The 21,489-nt window shown below is 41.5% G+C and overlaps 1 protein-coding gene across 3 annotated transcripts in view; it reads left to right on the plus strand.

The window, feature by feature from the left end:
- Positions 1–21,489, plus strand: part of mob2a (MOB kinase activator 2a) — a 61,050-nt gene that overhangs the window by 13,626 nt on the left and 25,935 nt on the right. Inside the window, exon 1 of one of the 3 annotated variants that reach the window (XM_055039699.1) lies at positions 12,406–13,367. The exons of 1 other annotated variant lie outside the window; for it this stretch is intronic. In XM_055039699.1, the coding sequence (XP_054895674.1) occupies positions 13,135–13,367 (233 nt within the window). In that variant the 5' untranslated portion in view covers positions 12,406–13,134. Of the gene's footprint in view, positions 1–12,405; positions 13,368–16,872; positions 17,801–21,489 lie in introns of those variants that run through there. One more of the 3 variants, XM_055039715.1, reaches the window with a different exon arrangement.

The following is a 21,489-nucleotide window of genomic DNA, read 5'->3' on the forward strand; positions in this document are numbered from 1 at the left end:
TAACAGTGGAGCTCCTCACTAAGAGTACAGGAGAGAAAAACAGGAAGAATAGAACATTGACATGAGCATCATGTGAATCAGCCCCACTTGGAGAAAGAAGTCAAGGCTGCTCTTGAGCCTTTTTATGAGCTCACTTCCTGTTAGGCAGCTTTAGCAGGAAGTTGAAGGTAATGTGATGGGTGTTGTTCGTCCTGTACAGCTCCTACTTGCTTTTTTTAAGTTCAGCTAAACGCTCTTTGTAGAAAAAGTCTGTTTTTCTAACAGTGTCCTAGTTAAAAAGTGAACTTTAACTAGGACAGTGGTTATGCATAACCACTGTTCGAGTTCCTTTAACAAAATGCACACTATTTTGTACCTTGATAAATGTTTCGTTTTCTGTCCCACCGTCCCTGCGGTGTAAATTTCTGTTATTTGTCCGAATGGCAGAATAATGCACCGCTGTCCCTCCCCAACTTGTTGCTGCACACCGCTGGTCATCTGACCAAAGAATGTCACTACACTTTTCTTTCTTGCTGTGTTTTTTTTTCTTTTTTTTTGTGTGAAACATTTCTGTCATGGTTATAGCATTTTTGGAATCAGATACAAGATAAAATGCTGGCCTGTCCAGACTATTCTCCAGCGTGTTTATCCTATGTATCTGAATAACAATGTTACCAAGTGTATGCTTTTAGACATAATAATCAAGATATTTATCATTTTTCAGAGGTTTTTGTGTACTGACCATGAAACTATGAGAATCTCAGTTCGTTCCTGCAAATACATTAGCGGTAAGCCTGCCAGGAAAAGTTTAGCAACCTATAAACCGAAAAAGAAAATTTCCCTTTTTCTGATTGGTTCTGCCTCTTATTATCATGTCAGTGTTGAATGCAACATTCCTGTGGTCGTTGGGAAAAACCAAACAGCAAAGAGGCCATCAGAGAGATGGTGACAGGGCCGAACCAGCAGCCATATGTCTCATATGTGTTTGTTGACGACTGCTACTTGCCGGCTCTGATCTGCCCATATGGCCTGTACGTCTCCTCTGCAGCATGTGGGCAGAGATAGAGAGCGGGGGTGGGCGTTGCTCCGATGTGGGCAGATTTCAAAACGAATTCACACAGCGCTGTCGATGCGAAACATTCAGATCCACAAACCGCCCATGTAATTAGCCAAACCTGCTCCACCTATCGGCAGAGAAAATGATTACAGTGGCACTACCAGATTTATTTGGCATTGATTAATTTCGGTCTTGGCAGGTATCACTTGGTTTTGGACGGGATTCAACGCGTGTGGAAATGACTGCGTGAGATTGCGCGATAGTTGGAAGTGTCCTATACATGTAGAAAACGAGGAGGAGAAGGGAGGAGTTTGACTTGGAATGAAGGCATATCACAGAGAAGACAGAAGGAGTTGGTGTGCAGGGTCGTCTGGTTTCCGCTGCCGGGTCAAGGTCACAGTATGGGAGCTTCTGAGCGGGCCTCCCAGGAGCGAGGTCCAGGAGTTCAGGGCTGGACACAAAAAAAGCATGACAAGATTCGCAGAGGAGTGTTTGACCCCTGTAAGGCCTCTGATGTCGCCCAGAGGAAATGTGTGTTTCAACACAGATAAGTCTGATCAAGTAACAACTCACAGCACACCCACCGATGGAACTACAGCGTCTTGCACAATTTTTCGAACCCTTGAACTTTTTTCTATTTAGTTTTTCGTTTTTTGTCACGTTTCAACCACAGACTATATTTTATGCAATCGATCCACACAAATCTGTTTGTAACTCATGAGCTAAATTGTGTCGAGTCCCTTTAAGCATCTGATTCATTGAACCACATTTCCTGGAAAGTAGGCTTTGCAAACGCAAGGAATATTTTTCTGTCTATAGTTCTTTCTACTCTTCCATAAAGGCTAGATTTGTGGATTGGACGACTGACAGCTGTGATGTCAACAGATTGTCCGATTCACCAAAGGAAGTGACATGAAACCTCTGAAGACGTGAGCGTAACTTCCTTCTTCTCTAAATGTTGACCAAAATGCAATGGCATCAGATTTTAACAGTAGGATTTATTTTATGTCTTTGGCAAACACTTCAAGGCATTCCCCACTCGCTAATATTAGACTCCAGCATTTGTATTTATCCAGAATACCTTGCGCTTTAGTCTGCTTCTTACTTTTGGAATGGTTTCTGGTCCGCTTGACATTCACATGTGCCTTCAAACCGCACCAGAGTTTACTTCAATCGAACTGAGATGTTGGTTTCTAGGTGGACCAGAGTTTGATTCCACATTCACACCTCCCCCAAAGAACCAAACTTTCTAGAAAAAGTTTGGTTCCCTAAACAAACTGGAGTTTGAAATAAAGTGGAAAGGGCTGGTATGAAATCATCCTCAGAGATACCTGTACATTTATTAGCCTCTTCTCCAAATTAGTAGCACTGAATTTTATCTTGGTATTAGATTAATTGGGGATGATTACAAATACATTTCATACTTTTCAGGTGTAAATTTGTTAAAAAATATATTTTAATAAATGGAAAATGCCTTGTTTTCTTTCTCTTCAACACTTTCATTCTTTTCTTGATGTGTCACAAAATAAATCCAACAAAATACGTTAAAGTTTGCGTTTGTAAAGTGCTGTTGTGAATCTGTTCAATGGTTTGAATAATTTGTGAGGCACTGTACTGAATGATAATCAGACTGCTTGCACGGACAGCGCTACCAGACATGGTGTCAAAATCCTTTTCTTCCTTTGCCCTTTGTTTCAGAGTTGGAAACCCGTTTAATGTGACCTTTCTTAGGAGCTTTAATCACCAGCGGCCTCTGAGCTCGGTGGCACGTGATAACTGCTAACACTGATCCAACACTGTGAGCAAACCAAGAAAGATTTACCAGCTTGCCAGCCTAACAACGACTGGCTGTGAACACAGGGTATTATGAGCAGTTTGGCCGTATTGAGGGAGGTGGAGTGGAAGGGTGTTGATTGGCAGCACACTTTTTCAGCCTTTAATGCGGGAGACCTCAAGATTTACCAGATTTCTTCAGAAGTAATAAAGTATCGTATGGTTTATGATGGTTGTACATCATTTGTGACCCTGCGATTAGTTATTAAAGCTATTTTACTTGGTTAAAATAATTGTGCATCTGGTAAAACTTCAGTAAAAATTGAAGTTTTACCAGAAACTCGCTATTCTTGTTTTTTTTTTAGTTTAGCATTTTTTTTAACAGCTCCGGTGCTTATCATCCTGCCACACGTTTTACTTTCTTGGAAATGAAACTTGATATGAGTTGAGATGGCAAAGTGTCTTAGTGTCTGCTCCGCCATCCTTTTTATCTGCTCCCGTTTTCATTTTCCTCATGCTGTCAGACCCTCCCAACTTGGTCCCAGCAGTTCCTTCTCCATGAGTTGCAGCAGCTGCGCGCTGCAACAGAGTCGTATATCAGGGGGAGTGTACCGAGCAGAACAGACTTCCATAGATTAGAGGTGATAGAGGAGTGTGTTGCTGATTTATTACCGGCTGTTAGCTGGTTAAATGAGGCTAAATGATCCAACGAGCTCAGGGAGGCGAGATGGAAGCGATTAGCCTACATAAAGCACGGCGTAGGGAGAGGATTTTTTTTGAAGCCAGTCAGTGACTCCTGACCTCCTGTCATTTAGTCTTTTCTTTATGTTCTTCGTCTTGGACCTTTTGTGCTACTCTTCATCCTCACCACTGGAGTTTGTCTCCAGTTGTCTCTGTAAAGCAAAGCCGTCTGTTTGTGTGGCTGTTGTCGAGAATTACCAGGCAGTATTTTTTGTTTCGGTTGAATGTTGTGCTCAAGGTTTTCACAGTTTAATTTATTAGAATGAAATAAACAAATTAACTTGGAAATGTTTTTTTTTTCAAATAGGCTATACTGGAAGAAAAATCGCTGCTTAGTAGCATTTTGTACATTTGATTCTCTTTTAAAAACTGAAAAATGTGTGATGTTATGATGAAAGTAATATGACCAAAGCTTTTTATATAATGCGAATATAACATTTTTATTTAATGTCCTAACTACCTACTTTACATAACTGGTGAAGTAGGTAGTAAGGACATGTTCCTTGTAAACATAACAATCTCAGAAAGTGATCTTTCATTCAGACATTTTGTGTTTTAATTAACATTGCTAATCGCAGTTACTAACTACATTCAGTGTATTCTGACTTGCAACAATAATCTAATCATAGCAAGCAGATAAAGTGACTTATTAAAATCATCACATTTTATTGTAATTCTGCGGGCGAGTTATTTTGTAAAAAATAGTTGCCGTTTTATTTTCAAAGTCTAAATTGGGATAAACAGAGCTCACTCATCACATTCTCTCAAATGCGTCCAGCGCTGAGTCACTGAGAACTTCCTCCCTGCACCTCAGAAGCTTGAAATGGACAGGTAGAACCGGGCAGGCCGCGTGTGTCACATCCGCTCTGTAAGCGTTTTCATTTGTCAGCCTTTGTGTTGTGTGTCCGTTTGCACACTTGTTTTATGTGTGTGTGAGAGAGAAGGAGGAGAAGCGCGTTCCCCACATCCGTTTCCTCTCTGAGAGGAACAGGAGGTCAGGAGTTTGGTCCACTCTTGGTTGCAGAAGTGCAGAGTGCTCGCAGGCATTTTTAATAGAGATGTGTTGGAGAATAGTCCTCCCATTTTGTCATGTTACTCATAAACTTTAATGTCATTTATTGGAATTTTATGTCTGGCATTTGTATTCAGACAGGTTGAAGTGCACACTTCAACCACATAAGGATATCTGATTTCTGCTGCAGTTGCAGCTGTAAAAGGGAATGTCTACCAGTTTTGCACATCTGTAGCCTGGAGCTTTTGCGCATTATTCAGAAAATGGCTCAAGCAAAGTTGGATTGGATGGAGAGTGTTTATGAAAAGCACATAAACATATTCGTGGCACATCTCATTTTCCATTTTTGGTTATAAAAACAAAAAAAGTTTTGTAGAAAATGTTTTCCTTTCACTTCATCATTATCTTTTGTTCATCTTTCACTTAAACTCCCACTTAAATGCATTAAAGTTTATGGATGCGGTGTGACACAGTTACATGGACTGTTTTGCAAGGCACTGCCTCTCTGGTCAGCGTGACATTTGAGAAACATCATCTTCTAACAGGAAGCTGATATTTATCCCACTTAAAGTATTACTCTGCATTTTCCCGCGTGTGTCCTGCTCTGTTTATGTTTCCTCCAGCCGCTTCCTGAATGTGGTTTTGTCTACCAGAGCGCCTCAATATACACCTGTATGCATGTCTGTGTTTGAATGAAACCTCATGTCTGACTGACTGTGCATGATAATGCTCCTTGTCCTCCAAACAGTCCCTGATGCACTTTACTGTTTTCTCGTTTCCCCATTGTTCTGGCCTGGGAGCCTGCAGCAGGAGCTCACAGGAAGCAGTTACTTGTTGTGCTGAAAGGAAAACAAACAGCGTGATGTACAAATGGAGGAAGTGCTGCTTTCCGCATGCAGACTTCAGCTTGGCGCCTGTCATTCTGAAGTCTAAGGGCAGCAACGTGAGCATGTCCTGAACTGCACGTGTCCTCTTTCAGTCTCGCTTGGTGAACTATCCGCCGCTGTCTGTGATGATCCTCCTCTAGCCGTGCAGTTTCACTTCTGAATCCAAAACAGAAAAGAAGAAGGCATGGATTATTTTTGGAGGAATCCGAAAGCTGACCGAGCTATTCTATTCTATTCTCTTCTAACTTGTACAGAAGGAACTATTAGCAAGTCAATGACTAGCATGAATTCTTCTTTGAGTGACATAGATTTTAAGATTAACATGCTATATTAAATACTTACTCAATTTAACAGCTAGATTATGTGGAGTTGTGGATAAATTTGGTAAAATATCAGGAATCTTCCCAGAACTCTGGATTCCACTAAATATCCAATTACAAAGTGTGGATGCAATTTATTTGCTGCGACTGCACAGCAGCAGCACGGTAGTTTGAGTTCGACCAATGCAGGTTTTTCTATTATTTCATTTTGCCTTAAATTTGAAATTGGACTCTCCCGCTCTCGACTCTCCTGCTGTGTTGACACAATGATGAACAGAATGAAACAATGAGCCTGTTGTACAAATACATCAACACTTCAGTAGGACAGTTTTCAGGGTGTCTGCACATCCTTAAAATGTCTTAAATTCCCGTTTTTAAAATGAATGCCTTAAAATATCTTATGATGGGCTCAAATATATTAATCGCAAGTCTTAAATTTTGTCGTGGCATGAATATTTAGACGTGTACATTCTGTTCAGTTTCTTTTTTTCTTGCAGGACTTTACTGTTATGCAAAACTTTGAGTCGTACGCAGACATCTTCAGTCCGTTCTGTGATCCAAAGCGGTTGAAACTACCGATAACTGGCTTCCAAAGCAAGCTAACGTTTTTACAACCATCATGAGTAAGTGCGAATTTATCACCAGTTGGTTGAATAATGTTTGTCTTAGCCACTCGCCCACTTTTGCCAACCCAGTGCGATTTATTTAATTGTGATTTTCTTTTGTACATTTCTGTTGTGAGACGAGCCTTAAATGTCATTCGTAGTGGTCTTAAAAGTCTTAAATTTGAGTTGGCGAAACTTGCAGAAACTCAAATTTTCCTGAATGAATTAAGATTGCATTGCATGATTGTTTGTTTGTTTTTTTTTTTCTTTTTCAGCAACCCCCAACTATAATCTATACGAACAGTTGCTGGGCTTTCCCACTGCCTTAATTCTACCTGGAAAGGTCAGATTGTGGAAATTTCCATTCTTTGTCACAGGCTCAGAGTGACTCAATCAGGCAGGCTTTGAGTGTGTGTTCGGAGGCGTCAGCATACAACAAAAAAAAAATGTGTGAGTCATTGAGTGAAATAAGACTAAGGAAGTTCTTGAGGAAAACTTCTTGGACGGAGATGTTATCCATCTCAAAAGCCACAAGTGAATACCTCACACCGGGTACATGCTGATCGTTTCCACTTTGAAATAAATGTCATCAAGCAGTGGAAGAACGCACTGCTGTTTTTAGAAATTGAGATTACAGTACCGATACCCATCTAAAACCAGAGTGTTTTGAGTTGTAGCAGTTATTAGGGCATATCTGCACTGAGATGGCAGCAAGGAGCTATAGCTGTGAACCCAGAGCTAAATGTTTGCTGGCTGTGGAACAAAGCAACTGAAGGCAGAAACTAGAATTTTCCATTTTCACAGCAAACACTCACTGCGATATCTTCACACTCTCAAGTGTCAAAATATCAGCACATTTATTTCTTCTTTTTTCATATTTAGGTCTGTGAGATTTAAAACTTGCATGTGACATCAGATTCTAATTGAAATGGAGGGTGATTCTTGAAACATGGGAAACGGCATGCTTCACTTGCTCGACGTGTAGAAACATGTGAAGCACATTGGGATTCTCCTAGACGGATCAGGCTCAAAACACTCGGCAGGCTTAATTTTAAACGTTCTTGTGTCCTTTATGTCTTTTTGACTCGTACATGACAAGCAGCCACATTTCATAACAAACGAGCACCCATAGAATTATGCAGAAATGGTATAAATGTATCTTATTACCACTAGAGGGCAGCACATCTCCAGACTCAATGATAAGTGAAGTTTGCGTTTCTTGGGGGGTAAAGGGAACTGATCAGCTTTTACCAGAGGCAACTCTACTGTTCTAATTGGACTTGTTGTGCACTCTGCCTTCTCTTTCTGCTTAGGAGAGTCCCAACACGATAGAAATTGATTTATAAGAGGGTTAAGAAGGGATAGGTCATTGATTGCAGGATAAATACAGATGTGGAAAGATAAAGAAATGACCGGAATGGAAGGGAGAGAACCACTGGGCATGAAATCAGATCTGTTGCATAATCATGGCTCGCAGGCCTTCCCAGCATTCACTGGGCTTTGTCGGCTCTTGTATCACATGACCGAATCAAACTGCTGCAGTATTAAACCAGCAGCACCAGTCTACCACCAGCCCGAGGCAGGTGGAGCAATGGGTTTGTTCTTCTCTGTGTCGGTTCCGTTCTTTCACACGGCACTCACAAGTAACTTCTTTTATACTCTGTGAAATATTTGTTTATCCCATTATCATCATCTTAAGAATTTTCCTCAACCTCAAACATTGCTCATGTTAACTCTGTCTGTGAGGGTTTATCGTTCAGCCTCATCCCTTTCATCCTTTTTAATGCAACGATCTGTCCTCAACCTATAATTTCAGACTTCATCACCAGTGTTGAGTCTTCGTTTACATGCCAGCAGCAGCAGACTGCATGTCAGTCAAGGAGACGTCAGCGACAGCCAATGAAATGAAACATTTTGTTCCAAAAGAATGAAATGCTTCCTGCCCTCTAACCACAGCAGAATCATAATGCATTTTTCTTAAACAACAGGAGGTGGCGCCATTGTGTCATCATCCTCAGCATAAGCACTTCACATTGCATCATGGGGGTTGTAAAACTGCCGTCAGGATTACAGTCACTGTCGCGTCATTAATATTTCAGCAGGTTCTAAATAATTTTAATAGCCAGTAAACATTTTATTGGGCTGCAAAAGTAGAATTTAATCTCCCTCCAGGACATTTTATTGCAACGATTTCACTTTGATGTACTTAACGGTTTAGAAAATGTGTGCGAAGATGGCGTCTGCTCAAATTATTTTCTAAAGACAGTACTTGAACCCATACTGCTCTGAACCTGTCATTGAAAGATTTATTTTGCTTATCTAATTCAAAAAGCTCAATTCAAAGCACATTCTTTCGATACCTTCCAGCTAATGAAAAAAACTAAAACTCAGTTTCTCTAAAAATCAAGTTACATAAGACCAAGAAAAATGTTTCTATCGCATAATTGTTGGCCTATTGGAAGGTATGTTTATGTGCTGCACAGTTTTTGAAATCGGTACCTGGTCAGGGCTCCTTTTGGATTCCTTCACTGTGTGAAATGAAGCAATATTTTTGACAATGTTTCCAGTTTGTTTAGATGCATATTGCATCGAACCTATTTTGATAGGTTGTCGGACCTGATAGGACCTGAAGAATGTCTCTGACGCCTGCGTGATTTTCCTGGTGGGAAAATCACTGCGTGCACAGATATATCTGTGCACAGATGATATCTGCGTACACAGGGTTCAAGCTGGTTTGGTCTTCACGTTCTCAGGATGCCTAAGAAGTGATAAATTCATGGCCTGGGTTACATTTCATTTCCCCTGTCAGGTATCATTTCAGTTAAAACAGAACCTTTCTAGATCTCGAAAGATAATGCTCAACAAGATTGTGCAGGGCTAATATTTTACCTTTTTTGTTTTTTTGGAGGCATTCATGGAGCTCCAGGATACCAGCAGGGCTATTTCAGCTCTGTGGTGCAGCCAAAGAAAGCTGTGAAGAATGGACGCTCTGTTTGACCTGCATTACTGTGGTGTCCTCTGTTTACTGTATATGTTGTGCTTAATGTAGCAGGCTGACGCATACAGACTGCTTGTCTGCATGCGTGTATACAAGTCTTTTTATGCTGCTAGGTTTGGCCCCATCTTAGCTGTGCTCTGTGAATTTACTTGTTGTTTGTGTGAGCTTATTAGGAGTGGACCCAAGTCTTGGCAGCAAAAAGCTAATATACATTAAACAGTATAATCTACACATGTTGCTGGTTTCATAAGGTGGATCTCTTCTTTTTTATTTTTTTTTGGCAGTCACACAGCAGGGGAGCGTCGGCATCGCTGCCGTTTTACGCAAGGGAACTTGGCACTTGCTGCGGTTTGAGCTCTCCAAAGCTGACCTCTCATCATGCATGCGCTCTGGCTGCCAGAGCCTCACTATAGGCTGCGTTTGTGCACTGCGGTCCAGCTTTTGGCTCTCAATGTATTCCTGGAAAGCCTGAGGTGGAGCAGAGGGAGCAGGGCTGTTTCTCAGCCACACCGCAGCCAACGATGACCACGTTCTGGAAACTTCTCTGGCGTTCATAGCAAATCAAAGATGGGAGCTCAGTCAGTGCGCACTTTATTTCATTCTCTGCATTAATGCATCTTATTCTTCTAGTCTGGATAAATAGACAAATGAATTGTTGAGAGTTTAAGTTTAAATCTGAAAGGTGATTTGTATCTCACCTTTCTTGAATTTGTTGTCTCTTTCAGCTTTGTGGATCTAGAATCTGATTTTGCACAGCAGTTCAAGCTCAGTCTAGTAAGACAAAGAAAGTCTTAAAATCTTGTCAGGAACTTTGACAAATTGTCCTGTCCTTGCTGAAAAAAAAAAAAAGCATTCTGTCAGCATGATGTCACCACCGCCATGTTTTAACGGTGGAAACGGGGGCAGGGGGAGGGATTATGGTTAAGGTGCAGTTATTTGTAACTACACAGTGAATTGCAACTAATTTCAGTGTCTTTTGACCAGACAACCATATTTGTCAGTCTCGGTGAGAAATCCATTCTGTCGATTAATCAAAGTTTTGGTTTTTGAAATTCTGGATTAAATTTTTTTTCACCCAACAAGTAAAAGTCTCACTCTGTTGACTGACAAGCATGTTTCACAGCTTCTATTTAGATGGACTTTGCATTCGTGTCACTGATAGGAGAAAATTGAAAGGTCAGGTAACTATATACACTATATATATTATATGTAAAGTCATAATATAAGTGCATGCCATAATTTTCAGTTTATTTGGTCATCAAATAAATCAAGAAATGTAAAAGAAAAAAAATTAAACTTAATAAAATTAAGTTGAAAACAAATCAGATAAAACTTATCAGTTTCCTTCCATTTTGCGGCTGTGCATTGCATGTGGCATAGAATCTGAATGAATCACATTGAAGTTTGTGCTTGTAAGAACAAAACGTGAAACAAAAGCTCAAGAGCGATGAATACTTGATGTAAAGACCTCAGATTGCTGTTTAATGGGGGAATGTGAATGAAGACCTGGGAAAGAAATAGAATAATGATTGAAAAGAAAAATCCCCTAATTAAATCATGAGCAATTAAGGTGTAGACAAAGAAGCAAAATATTAGGAATGAACATAAGGAGCAGAATCGAACTGGACTAATAACGAAGCTAATTGAATCTTCTAGTGTCTGCTCCGTTTTCTTTTCCCATTTACAGCTGTCGATTTAAAGCAGTTTCAAGTTTAGACCTTTAAAATCGATTGTGTCCATAAGCAAAAACACACTAAATAGTTAAAAATGGAACAAACTATATGCAAAAATTGGGCTTGTGAGTTTAGCTTATTTCTTACGTCAAGGTTGCTCTTATGTATATTATTTGCTTCAAAGAGTAGCTTAACCCTGGTTTCTGTTCTCATTGCTTCATCCATCATCATCATCGTTTTCCTCCTCCTGGCTGTTGTGTAACTCTGCAGCAGCTGACCAGCAGCAGCAGCCCAACTCATCAGCACTTTTGGTGCCAGCTTGCTGTTACTGTGATGCACAAACTTAAAACTCTCAAAACAACCCAGAGTATGATGTGGTTCTTCATCAGAGAAACACAAAAGCAGCATTCATGTAAATGTTATCTTAAAAAGGAGTCCATCACCGGGAAGTTTCTCCTTCTCAGCCAGTAACGTTCCACGTGAACTCTTGCCTTTGTGGTGTGGCTCTCTGCGACCCTCGTCTTTCTCATGCTTTCAGATTATTTTGAATAAGTTGCAGCACGAGTTCAAACCGGTTTTACTGTTCAGTGAGACGTAGTTGGTGTACACACATCGGATCCAGCCGGAGAAGCAAACGCTCTCTCAACAGATTCCGCATAAAACACTTCAGCATGTCGCTGTAGGGGTGCAGCTGTGCACAAAAAAAAAAACAAAAACAAACAAAAAAAACATTTTGCTGCTCTAAAGTGATTTGTATGTCATCTCTCTTTAGTTTTCACCCAGAAAGAAAAGAGATGCAAATGGTGCAGAATTTGCAAAGCACCAATTAATCGAATGGTTTCAAATCATTCATTTTCCCCTTGTTTGACTCCGACTGGTGACTGACAGATAACACTGAAAAATATATTCGTTAAATAAAAAATAAAAAATGTCCCATCATTTTCAGACAATGGGAGCACCAAGCAGCAGTATTTACTTTGATGCATTTTTCTGAGTTGAATAACTATCAGACAAAAGTTAGGAACAAATGTTTAAATGCACAAAAGGGAATTATTTAGGATTTTATTCAATAATTTCTGTTTGACAGAGAGAGCAGTTCTAAATCTGGCTCCATGCTGCAGATCCTTCATATTAGAATTGGCAGATCAAACCTAAAACACTCTGCAGTGACGTGGGAAAGTGCAAAATTTGCACTTTTTCTCCCCCATTAATCATTTTCTCTACTGAAGTGCCTGCAGCAATTTTATATTTTAGTCCTTTAGGGAAGATGGATTCTGTCAAAATTGGCATGGAAAAGGCTGATCTGTGCATGTCTGTTCATGATGAGTCTTTTGTTGCTTTTTTTTTTTTTTGGCAACTTCTTAATTACAGCCTTATATTCTGTCTGCTTTAGTTGTTTTGCAGAGGGCCTGTTATTGTTTATGCAGATTTTAACATGACAATAATCCCGGCTGATGCTTCCTAGAATGTCCTGTTACATTAACACGTTCATTTTCTAGAAAGCACTCAGTCTACCTGCAGTTAGATTATAACCGCTTTCATTTTAATCACAATTTTTGACCAGATCGCCTGTGAAGTGTGTTTGCATTTCAAAGCTGCAGTGCTGGACGGGATTTAAAGGGCAGCAGTGAATCCCTCAGCCCCTATTCTGAGCCTCAGATCTGTCTCACCGTGGATAAGAAGCGTGTTGGGCCGGTGGCGCCTGCTTTGTGCTCAGCCTGGGGGAGGACACTGGGCGTGTGAATAGCTCCTCAGGTGGGGGAAACATGAGCTTTCCTCAGGAGCCTGGAGGGAGCAGAGGAAGCAGAGGAGAGGCGCATCGATGGTGGGTTTTCATGAAGCAGCTGCTGACTCGCGACTTCACATTTTTCCATGTTTTCAGACGTTACTTCATGTCTGCTGGATGCCAGACAGAAGACGGGCTGGAGTTAAAGTTTCTTTTCTTTTTCTTTTTTTTTTAAATACTTCGGGGGGTTGAAAACGCCGCGTCTTGCGTCGCTTTACGTGCAACAATGCAACGCTCAGTGACCCAGCCCCGCGGAAACTGAACCGAGGGGAAACCGAAGAAAACAGGAGGAGGAGAGAGCGGATGTCTGAGCAGCGAGGGAAAGAAAGAGAGAGAGAGAGAGAGAGGTCTGCAAAGAGCCACGGCGAGTGTTGTTCCGCGTTCGTCCACGGAAGGGTTTACCGCAAGCGTGGGTTCGTTTCTTTCCGAGCTGCGAGCAGCCGAAAGCCGGACACGCCGTCAATTCTGGATTTCTTTATCCGCTTCCTGTCGTCCAGGATGAGGTTTAAGAGGAACGGCTCGTACACGCTGAATAGGTGAGTGTGATGCAACGTGGAGCAGCGGGGACTTGTTGGTGTGGAGGGGACAGGAGGGGACAGGAGAGGACAGGAGGGGTTTGTCATGTCCGAAGCTCGTCAATCAGTTTCTGCGGCGCGGGTCTCACTCAGCGGCGTGTCTCCCCCTTTTTCTTCCTGTTAATAACAATTGGATGAAATGCGGTTTTCATTCATTGTTACTTTTCATAGTGCAACTCTTGGAAGTAGACACTTTTATTTCTTACAATGATACTTATGTCTCTTGACTTGTCCTGATATTCTCTTTTTAAAAAAAAAAAAAAAAACAAAACTTTACTATAAGTGAGTTTTACAACCTTCCCATGATCCTCTTCGGGTCTGTTGTGATTCCAGCCACGGTCCGGATCGGGAGGAACCTGTCTGTCCCGCTTTGATGGGCTTGGCTCACTCTTTTGTTTCCCCTCTTCCATTTAGGAAAAGGAGCCCAATGATTTCTTGCTCTTCTGCTTTTCCCCACTTCCCTGTTTGCACCTCTTGGCCAAAGAGTGCTGGTGGAGAGGTTTTCTAAATGAAGTTACCCATTTGTGTAACAGTGAATGAAGTCAGCCAATTTTGCCTTGATCTGCTGGGGACTGATGATGAGAAACAAAAGTGTTGCATTAAAAAAAAATAGATAAATAAACCATTAAAATTAAAAGAAAAGTCCACTTTCTCTGACAAAGAGTTTGTCTAATTTTTCATATGAAAGGCTAGAAAATTGTAATGCTTTAACTGAAATAATCTTAGACTGGTGTTTCATTTATTCATTTATTTGTTGGTTTCAAAGTAATCCTCTGTCAAAGAACCAGTAGAAGACAAACAGAAAATGGAAAAAATTATAAGATTCCTACGTTCATGTTGATTTTTATTTTTATTTATTTTTTATCCACCTACCTTCAATTTTTATTAAGATTGCTTTAACTTGATTCTTATTACGTTGAATCAAAGTGCATGCTGATGTTGCTTTTCAGCAAAGATGGTGAAATGCTCACTTTATGTTTTGATATGTTTAATGAAAAGGAAAATAAATTCAGATATTTCTGTATCTGATCAGACTGATCAGGAGAAAATCGACGCATTCTGATCGGATCACCTTGTTTTTGTCGTTGTTGTTGGGAAGCCAAGTTGCATCCAAGTTTGACTTTAGGATTTTAAATTGAGCTGTATAAATAAGGTGTAAATGTTCTATTAAAAAAAAAATATTCTGTTCAGCATGCGTTCAGTTTAAATAAGGACATAAAAGCATTGCCATGGTGGTTCAGTGTGCTCCTTTGTACTTGCAAACATTCCTCTGGTCATCGTTGCTGTAGCTAAGCATCTGCATCCTTTCTTCTGCTGATTTAAAACGCTTTATTCTGCGAATGCTTGTAGATTTATCCATCAGCTCCAGATTAAGTTGGCTCACCTACGCATGAAGTTGTACATTATTTTTCTTTTTTTTTTGTTTTAATTAAGGATTGTTTTTTTGAAGTTGTTGTCCTGTCCCTCAGATCTGCACTGAGCTCCAGCAACTTTGCCACTGTGTAATCGCTATTCAGGGCAAGAGGCCGCGTTGTTGCCGTTGTTGTTGGCACAGAAATGCTGGGAGATGCAGTGGGTCATGATTTAGAACAGGTGTGAGCCTCTGCGTTTTGTTAAACTTGAGATTTAAACTGCAGCACATCTGTGGTTCCAGATGTACAGCAGAGCAAATGAAACCTCCTGCATTCTCTTCCAGTTAACATCCTAGCCCAGTTCTTGCTGAAATAATGGCAACAATTTCCATTCATTATTCTGCTTTTTAATTCCTGTCACAAATAAGGTCTCTCCCCAGATGAACTCTTATTATTTTTGCTCCTTTCCCTTCTTGCTCTCAATTCAAGTCATGCATTTAGAGGAAAGATCCCTTCAGTTACGTGAGCATTCGCTCCAAATGTCTTGCTTTTTAGTGTTTGTCTGGATTCTGTGATAAGACTCGAGTCTTGAGGAAGTCGAGACAAAAACCGCGCCGACCGAGATCCGAAAGATCACCAGTCACATTGTTGAAAGTGACATTTGATTTATCGGTGGTTTCATTCCGTACACTTTCCCCACGGCCCTCCATTTCCCCGCTCCCTTGTTTCTGGGCACGTTGCTTTCCGCTGCACTTGTCCCTCTCAACGGCCACATCCTGATTCTCAGGTGCAAAAACACAAAGGGGAGCTGATGTGTGCCAAGCTCCATCGCTCACTCCTCCACTCAGCGGAAAGTGCCGGAGCGGCGGTGTCGCTCGATCCGCCTTTCTCCACCTTCCGCTTTCATTTAGCAAATTGTGTGCCATTATGTTGTGCTTCCCTGCAGCGCCGTGTGATGCAGGCGAACCCTTACATCTGCATGCGTGCTGCCGAGGGCAGCTTGTTTTCTGAAGCTCCTGGAGACGGGTCTCCTGAGAATAGCAGGAAGCCGAGGTGGAGGTGGCGTAGGGGAAGACACGACGTCATCAGATGCTGCAGCTCTTTGTCATCCTAAGCAAACAAAAGCCGAGAAAGTTGCAGAGAGAGCCTGTTGCAGAGCCACCGAATGATCTACTGCAGCAGCATTAGTCTCAGTAAAAGAAGAAAGAGGACCATGAATCTTATTCAATTTAGAAAGAGAAATCAGGATGTAGAGATTTGTTACACACAACTGTTTCCAACTGGTAATTTCTGTACATTTTGATTTTGATTACAGCTGATTAAAAAAAAAAAATCAAAATTCAGTTTCTTGTTCAATCTAATAAAGATTAAAATATTTATGACCTCCTGATTTGATAGCTGTCCAGCACACAGTCATTAACCTCCTTCAAAAGCAGGAAGAGTCATTTTAAGAGGCTAGCAGTTCAGAGTCCTGTTTCCAAGCTTATTAAAGGAAAGTTGAGTGGAAGATGACAATGTGGTTCACAAGCAGCAGGTTTTGAGCAGATTGGGAGCATAATCTCTCCACTTGGTCTTTTATGTCAGCTTCACCGTTTATACATATACAATACATTTTACTCTTTGTATTGGAGCTTTGAGGTAAATTAAGTTTTCCAGGACATTCCAGTTTACAGAGCGGCTCCTCCATCTACCCACTGAACCCAGAGATCTGGGTTTCTCTGACTCTGCGACAAACCGGGAGCCGAGAGCCAGTCCCCTTGCAGTGGTTATGTAACAGCTGCCCTTTGAAGGTGACTGCTGCCTGTTTCTGGCTTCTCCTTGTCAGGTTGTGACGAGTCGTCACTGTCGGTAGAGAGGGGGAGCCGGTCCCTTTGACTCCGAGCATCGGAGCGCGTATCGTCTCGGCCGTTAATCCCTCATTTGTGTCCGTACAGATCGGCTGGGTCTGCAGTCTTAGATTACATCAGCTTACGGCGCTTTGTATACACTGCAGTCCTTCTTTTTTTTTTAAAGGGTTTGAAGCGAATAAAGAAGACTGGAGCGAGTGATTGCTTCTCCTTAATGATGCAGGGAGGGTGGAGGGCGATGTCGCAAGGCCCATCGTTCATTGTGTCCTTCACCTTATTTGCCCAAGCCAGAAGTAGAGAACTCTGCAGCGATTGGCTTATTTTTTGGGGGGTGGAGAGGCTTGTCTCCTAGCTGGCCCCTCCCATATTGCACCTCTGCATGGATTGTGTGAATGAAGAGTCATGGTTATTGTATACGTGCACCAAGAAGGTTATGTCCTGTGCTTTCCTGCAGCTGCACTCCCTTGTCCATGTTGGTTGACATTTAGCTGCATGCTAAATGTCAACCAACGTTTGAAGCTGTAACATATTACTGAGTGTAGACAGATCAAGACGTTGCGCTGATTAACCGTCCCTAGAGGTTCGGGCCGGATTTGACTCAGACTTCTACTTAGTGGACTGTGTTTTGTCTAAGTGGTGGTGGGGACGTCCAGCCCTGGTCCCGGATGTACACAGATGCTGGAGATAGCAGCCTTGTCTTTCTGTCTCCTCTGCAGTGTGCCCGCTGCTGCCCAAGAGTCAGCGGTTTGTTTATGGGACTCTGTTTGCCAAGCTAATCTTCCCGCCTTTCAAGTGAGAGCCAGTGAGTGAAGAAGAGAGCGAGTCAGCGAGAGAGAGGGAGAGAGAGAGAGACGGGGAGCAGGAGTGTGAAAGTGAGCCAGGCGGTTGCAGTAGTTGGTTGAGAGGGAGAAAGAGCAAAGCGCTGAAACGCGCGTCTGCTTTTGTGAATGATTTATTTTTGTGCGTGTGTGTTGGCCGTCCTCTCTCCGCGTGACGTGCGTTGACGCCGACAGCCTGATGGACCCGCGCCGCGTCTTGCTGGAGCTGGTGCACCTGTAGCCCAGTCTGCAGACCCAGGCGCATCGACCGGGAGCCGAAACGGTGCAGATCGTTGGAACGCCACATCCTCTCCTCGCCTCTGCTTCGCCGCTGGCTGGATGGGGGTGCTGGTGTGCTGCGACTGCTTCTTCTATAGGTACTTTTCCCGTCGTTTTTCTGCAATAGAGTTTGCGGCGGTCGTAAACTTCAACTGTCATGTTTTCCTGTACGTCTCTCTTCCACCCTCCCTTCCTTTTCACCGACTCGTTCACGTTCTCGGTTACTGTGCTGCGGTTTGGAGGAGACGTTTGAGGACAGTGCTGCTGTAGCAGAGATTCTGCCGTAGTCAGAATCTCTGCTGAGTTGTCTGAAAGAGGAGGAGGAGGAAGGAGGGGGGTTGCTGCGGACACAGGGACAGCCGTGGCTCTCGGCCAGAGAGATGATGAACTTTTGCTGGTTGCAGGTTTGTTTGGAGGTGCGGGTTGAGACTAATCGGAAGGAATTGGAACGTGTCCAGAAGACGGCCAGTTGGTCAAGCTCTGCTAACTTTTCCTCCCATCCCGCTCCGTGCCCCTTTGGCATCGCTGCACTGTTTGTTTGGGACACAGTGTTCCCTTATAAGGGGATGGGAATGTGTTTTGCCTTTTCCTCCTGGTTTTCTTGTTTGCATCAATCACAAAACTTTGCCCATAATTGAATACGTTTGCATTTTGTCAACTTATTCCGTGCTGCAGAGCTAAGATTTTAGTTTTAAAACTTTGACTTTCTGCTTTTTCTGTGGTGGAGCTGAGACGCTGAAAAGGCTTTATGCTAAACTTTGTGGCAGCTGGAGCAGAAAGGATCTGTTTCTCCTCTTTTGTGGTTGCAGGCTTGGCGAGGCCGGCGGTGCCTTAACGGCTGTATAAAGTCTAAATATAACTCTTGGGGAGCGTTTTGATGGTGAGCGTAAAATTGTAGCTTTAACGCAGAGACGCATTGCACAGCTGGATAACATTATTCCCTTTCAGGAATGATGCTTACACTTCTATACAGCTTTGAGCATGAGCAACGACTGTTTTGGTGGTGGACTTGTAAATCAGAGGCAACATGTTAGCTTCGCTGTAAGACTCACTGAGGCGGTATTGAAGCGCAGATGATTCAGGAAGGTTGTTTTATAGCTTTAATCTATTTTTTTATTTTTTTTGCAAAGATGCACTGACCCCATTTTGTTGACCTGCTGATTCCCATTTGGGTTGATTCCAACTTTTTTCATCCTCCTGATTCCTTTGTAGTGGTAGTAGCTTTGAATTTCACAGGTAAAATGATCAGATTATTCATATTCATCCATGAAAGACACGGAACCCACATTTTCCTCACTCTTCTTTCTTTTGAAATGATCCAAATGAGCCGATTACCACCTGAGCTTGAATCTAAGATCAAGATATGATATGATTGCAAAGGTCACCAAAAATCTGTTCAAGCATTAGTTGTTTTTTTTTTTGGATCTCCAAAAAAGTGTTTTAATGTACATGCTGAGATTTTGGGAGCTCAGAGCTTCTGTGTGTGACATAAATAGGGAAAGTTATTTTTTTTGTGATTAAATGACCTCCTTTATTACGAATTTTTGGTAATTGGGAGGAAAATGGCTGATTACAATTTCTGGTTGGTTGATTGAATTTTTTTTTCTAGGGATTCAAGGACAAATGTGAAAATTTGGGCCGATTTTGACATTTACGATTTAATATTGCTGTTTTGGCTGAACATACAAACGCTGCACCTCTGGCATCACCATTGAATCTGAAGAGAAACAGTTATTTGATCTTTAACTCTGTGGCTTATTGTGATTTTAAAAAATGACTCCCCACTCTATGTTCCTCCCATTTATTAGTGAGCAACACATTAAAATTAGCTCTTTAGTTCCTATAAAGGCAAGATTTGATATTTATACTGAAATAATTAGCCTGTTTAAGTTTTCTTAATTAAATGCCTGAAACTTCTTGGAGTAGGTTGGGAGCAAATATTAGACTTACAGACTGAGAAAGTGACCTTGTCACACCTGTAAGAGGTTTGGAGAAGTAAATAAATGCCATAGGCATGTTTTCCATCACTGTGTGTAATATTGCAAATGGCGAAGGTCTGCTTGGAAGCAATATTCATCAGGGTGTTATATTTCAGGTTCTGTGCATCAAGACTCTCCTTGCCAGTAAAAGATTTGGCCACTTGCACCTTCCCTGTGCTTCATGCCCAGAACTGATGCAGGTCTTTGTGACGTACATCAGACGGCTGAGACAGAGAGGCTTGAACATTGTGATGATGGAGGAGAAGGAGGGAAATGGTGGTTAGTTTTATAGATTTTTTTCATTACAATAGTAAATTTAAAAAACATCTGTTATGAATCGTGTTATGAATGAAACAGTCTGCTGAACCAAATCAATTTTCTTTTTCTAGAGATTGTTTAAAAAGAGAATGAAGCAACATCAGGTTGCTGCTAAGTGCATTCAGTGTTTTTCTGCGGTTTTCTTCAAAAGAGCTCCACGTATTTACTGGTGACAGATTTACCGTCCAGAGTACAATTTAGATTTCAGTGGCAAAAATAAAATGTGTATGTACAAAATAAATGATTGTGCTGTTTAGAATTGAGTTTTAAAAATGCTGAAATATTAAAATGTAGCTAAATGAGTATTATGAATCCTGTCAGCCCATAATGTGTGCAAACCAAAATTCTGTCTTTTCTATTGAATCTTTCCTTATTTGACCCATTCTTAAGACAAGACAGCTGGTGCTCCATAAGGTGATCATTATAAAATAACAGCTTTAAGAGATCATTATTATTTATGCAGAATTGGAGGAGACACAAAGCATCACAGCTTGAGGATGAAATGCAGAAATGCAAGAAAAAAATGATGCAATGGTAATCTCACTTGTGATAAATACAAGTTTTCTGCTCTCTTTTCCGATGCGTCCCTCCATCACTCAGGTGTTGAATAAGCAGCTGAATATTCAGGGTTTCCTCACAGGCTCTCCTTAGTTGTTTATTATTGGGTTCCTGATAATAACATAGATTAACTCAGGCATAACAAAACAACCATTTTTATGCTGTTTTTGGCCCACATACGCTCTTAGATCTGGGTTTATTAGGTGGATGTGTGGTTTATGAACTGGTGTCAGGTTTAGATGCCAAACAGACCTGTATTTTAGAGATTTATATTTTCAAAGGCACTGATTTAGAGAACAAATCTAGAAATGTCTTCTAGATTTTAAAATAAAGTCAATGTAAGACAATAAAACAGTAAAGCAGTCCTTTACTATCAGCCAAATCCAAAAGCTAACTCTATCTCTGCAGCTTGGAGGTGATAAAACTCAACTAGGTTAGTGTTTGGTGCTCATGTGACAAATATTAGAGAAACTGATGGAAATACTGCAACATTTTGGGGTGAAATTTGTAGAAATCCTGATGATTAGATTGGCATGCAAACTTTCAAGTTCATGAGACTTCAAATATTGCAAACCGACCTTTGTTTTGTTTATATTAATGATAGATGAGTACTAAATTATGCAGCTTTCTCTGTTTCTTCTGGATCAATTGGTTTTAATATCTATTTAACAATCTTTGCCCTTTTGCTGAAACATGGGAACATCCAGGCCCCGGCACATGACAAGAGCGTGTGTTTATCTCTGCGTTTGCTAGCTGTGGATCAGTTGTTAAATGTCATAATGTGTTGCTGAGGAACAATAGCCCTGAGTGTGTCCTTACACAGTGTGTTGGGCCGGCAGAGCGGACCCTACTGGCTGCCATGTGTCTCTTATTAGTCTGTCTTTGACAGGCCTGGCTGCTCCACCCAGCTGAGACGTGCAACTCAGTCAGGG

Source organism: Poeciliopsis prolifica, unplaced genomic scaffold (assembly GCF_027474105.1).
Source record: "Poeciliopsis prolifica strain line A6 unplaced genomic scaffold, Auburn_PproV2 SCAFFOLD001, whole genome shotgun sequence".
NCBI classification, from domain to species: Eukaryota; Metazoa; Chordata; class Actinopteri; order Cyprinodontiformes; family Poeciliidae; genus Poeciliopsis; species Poeciliopsis prolifica.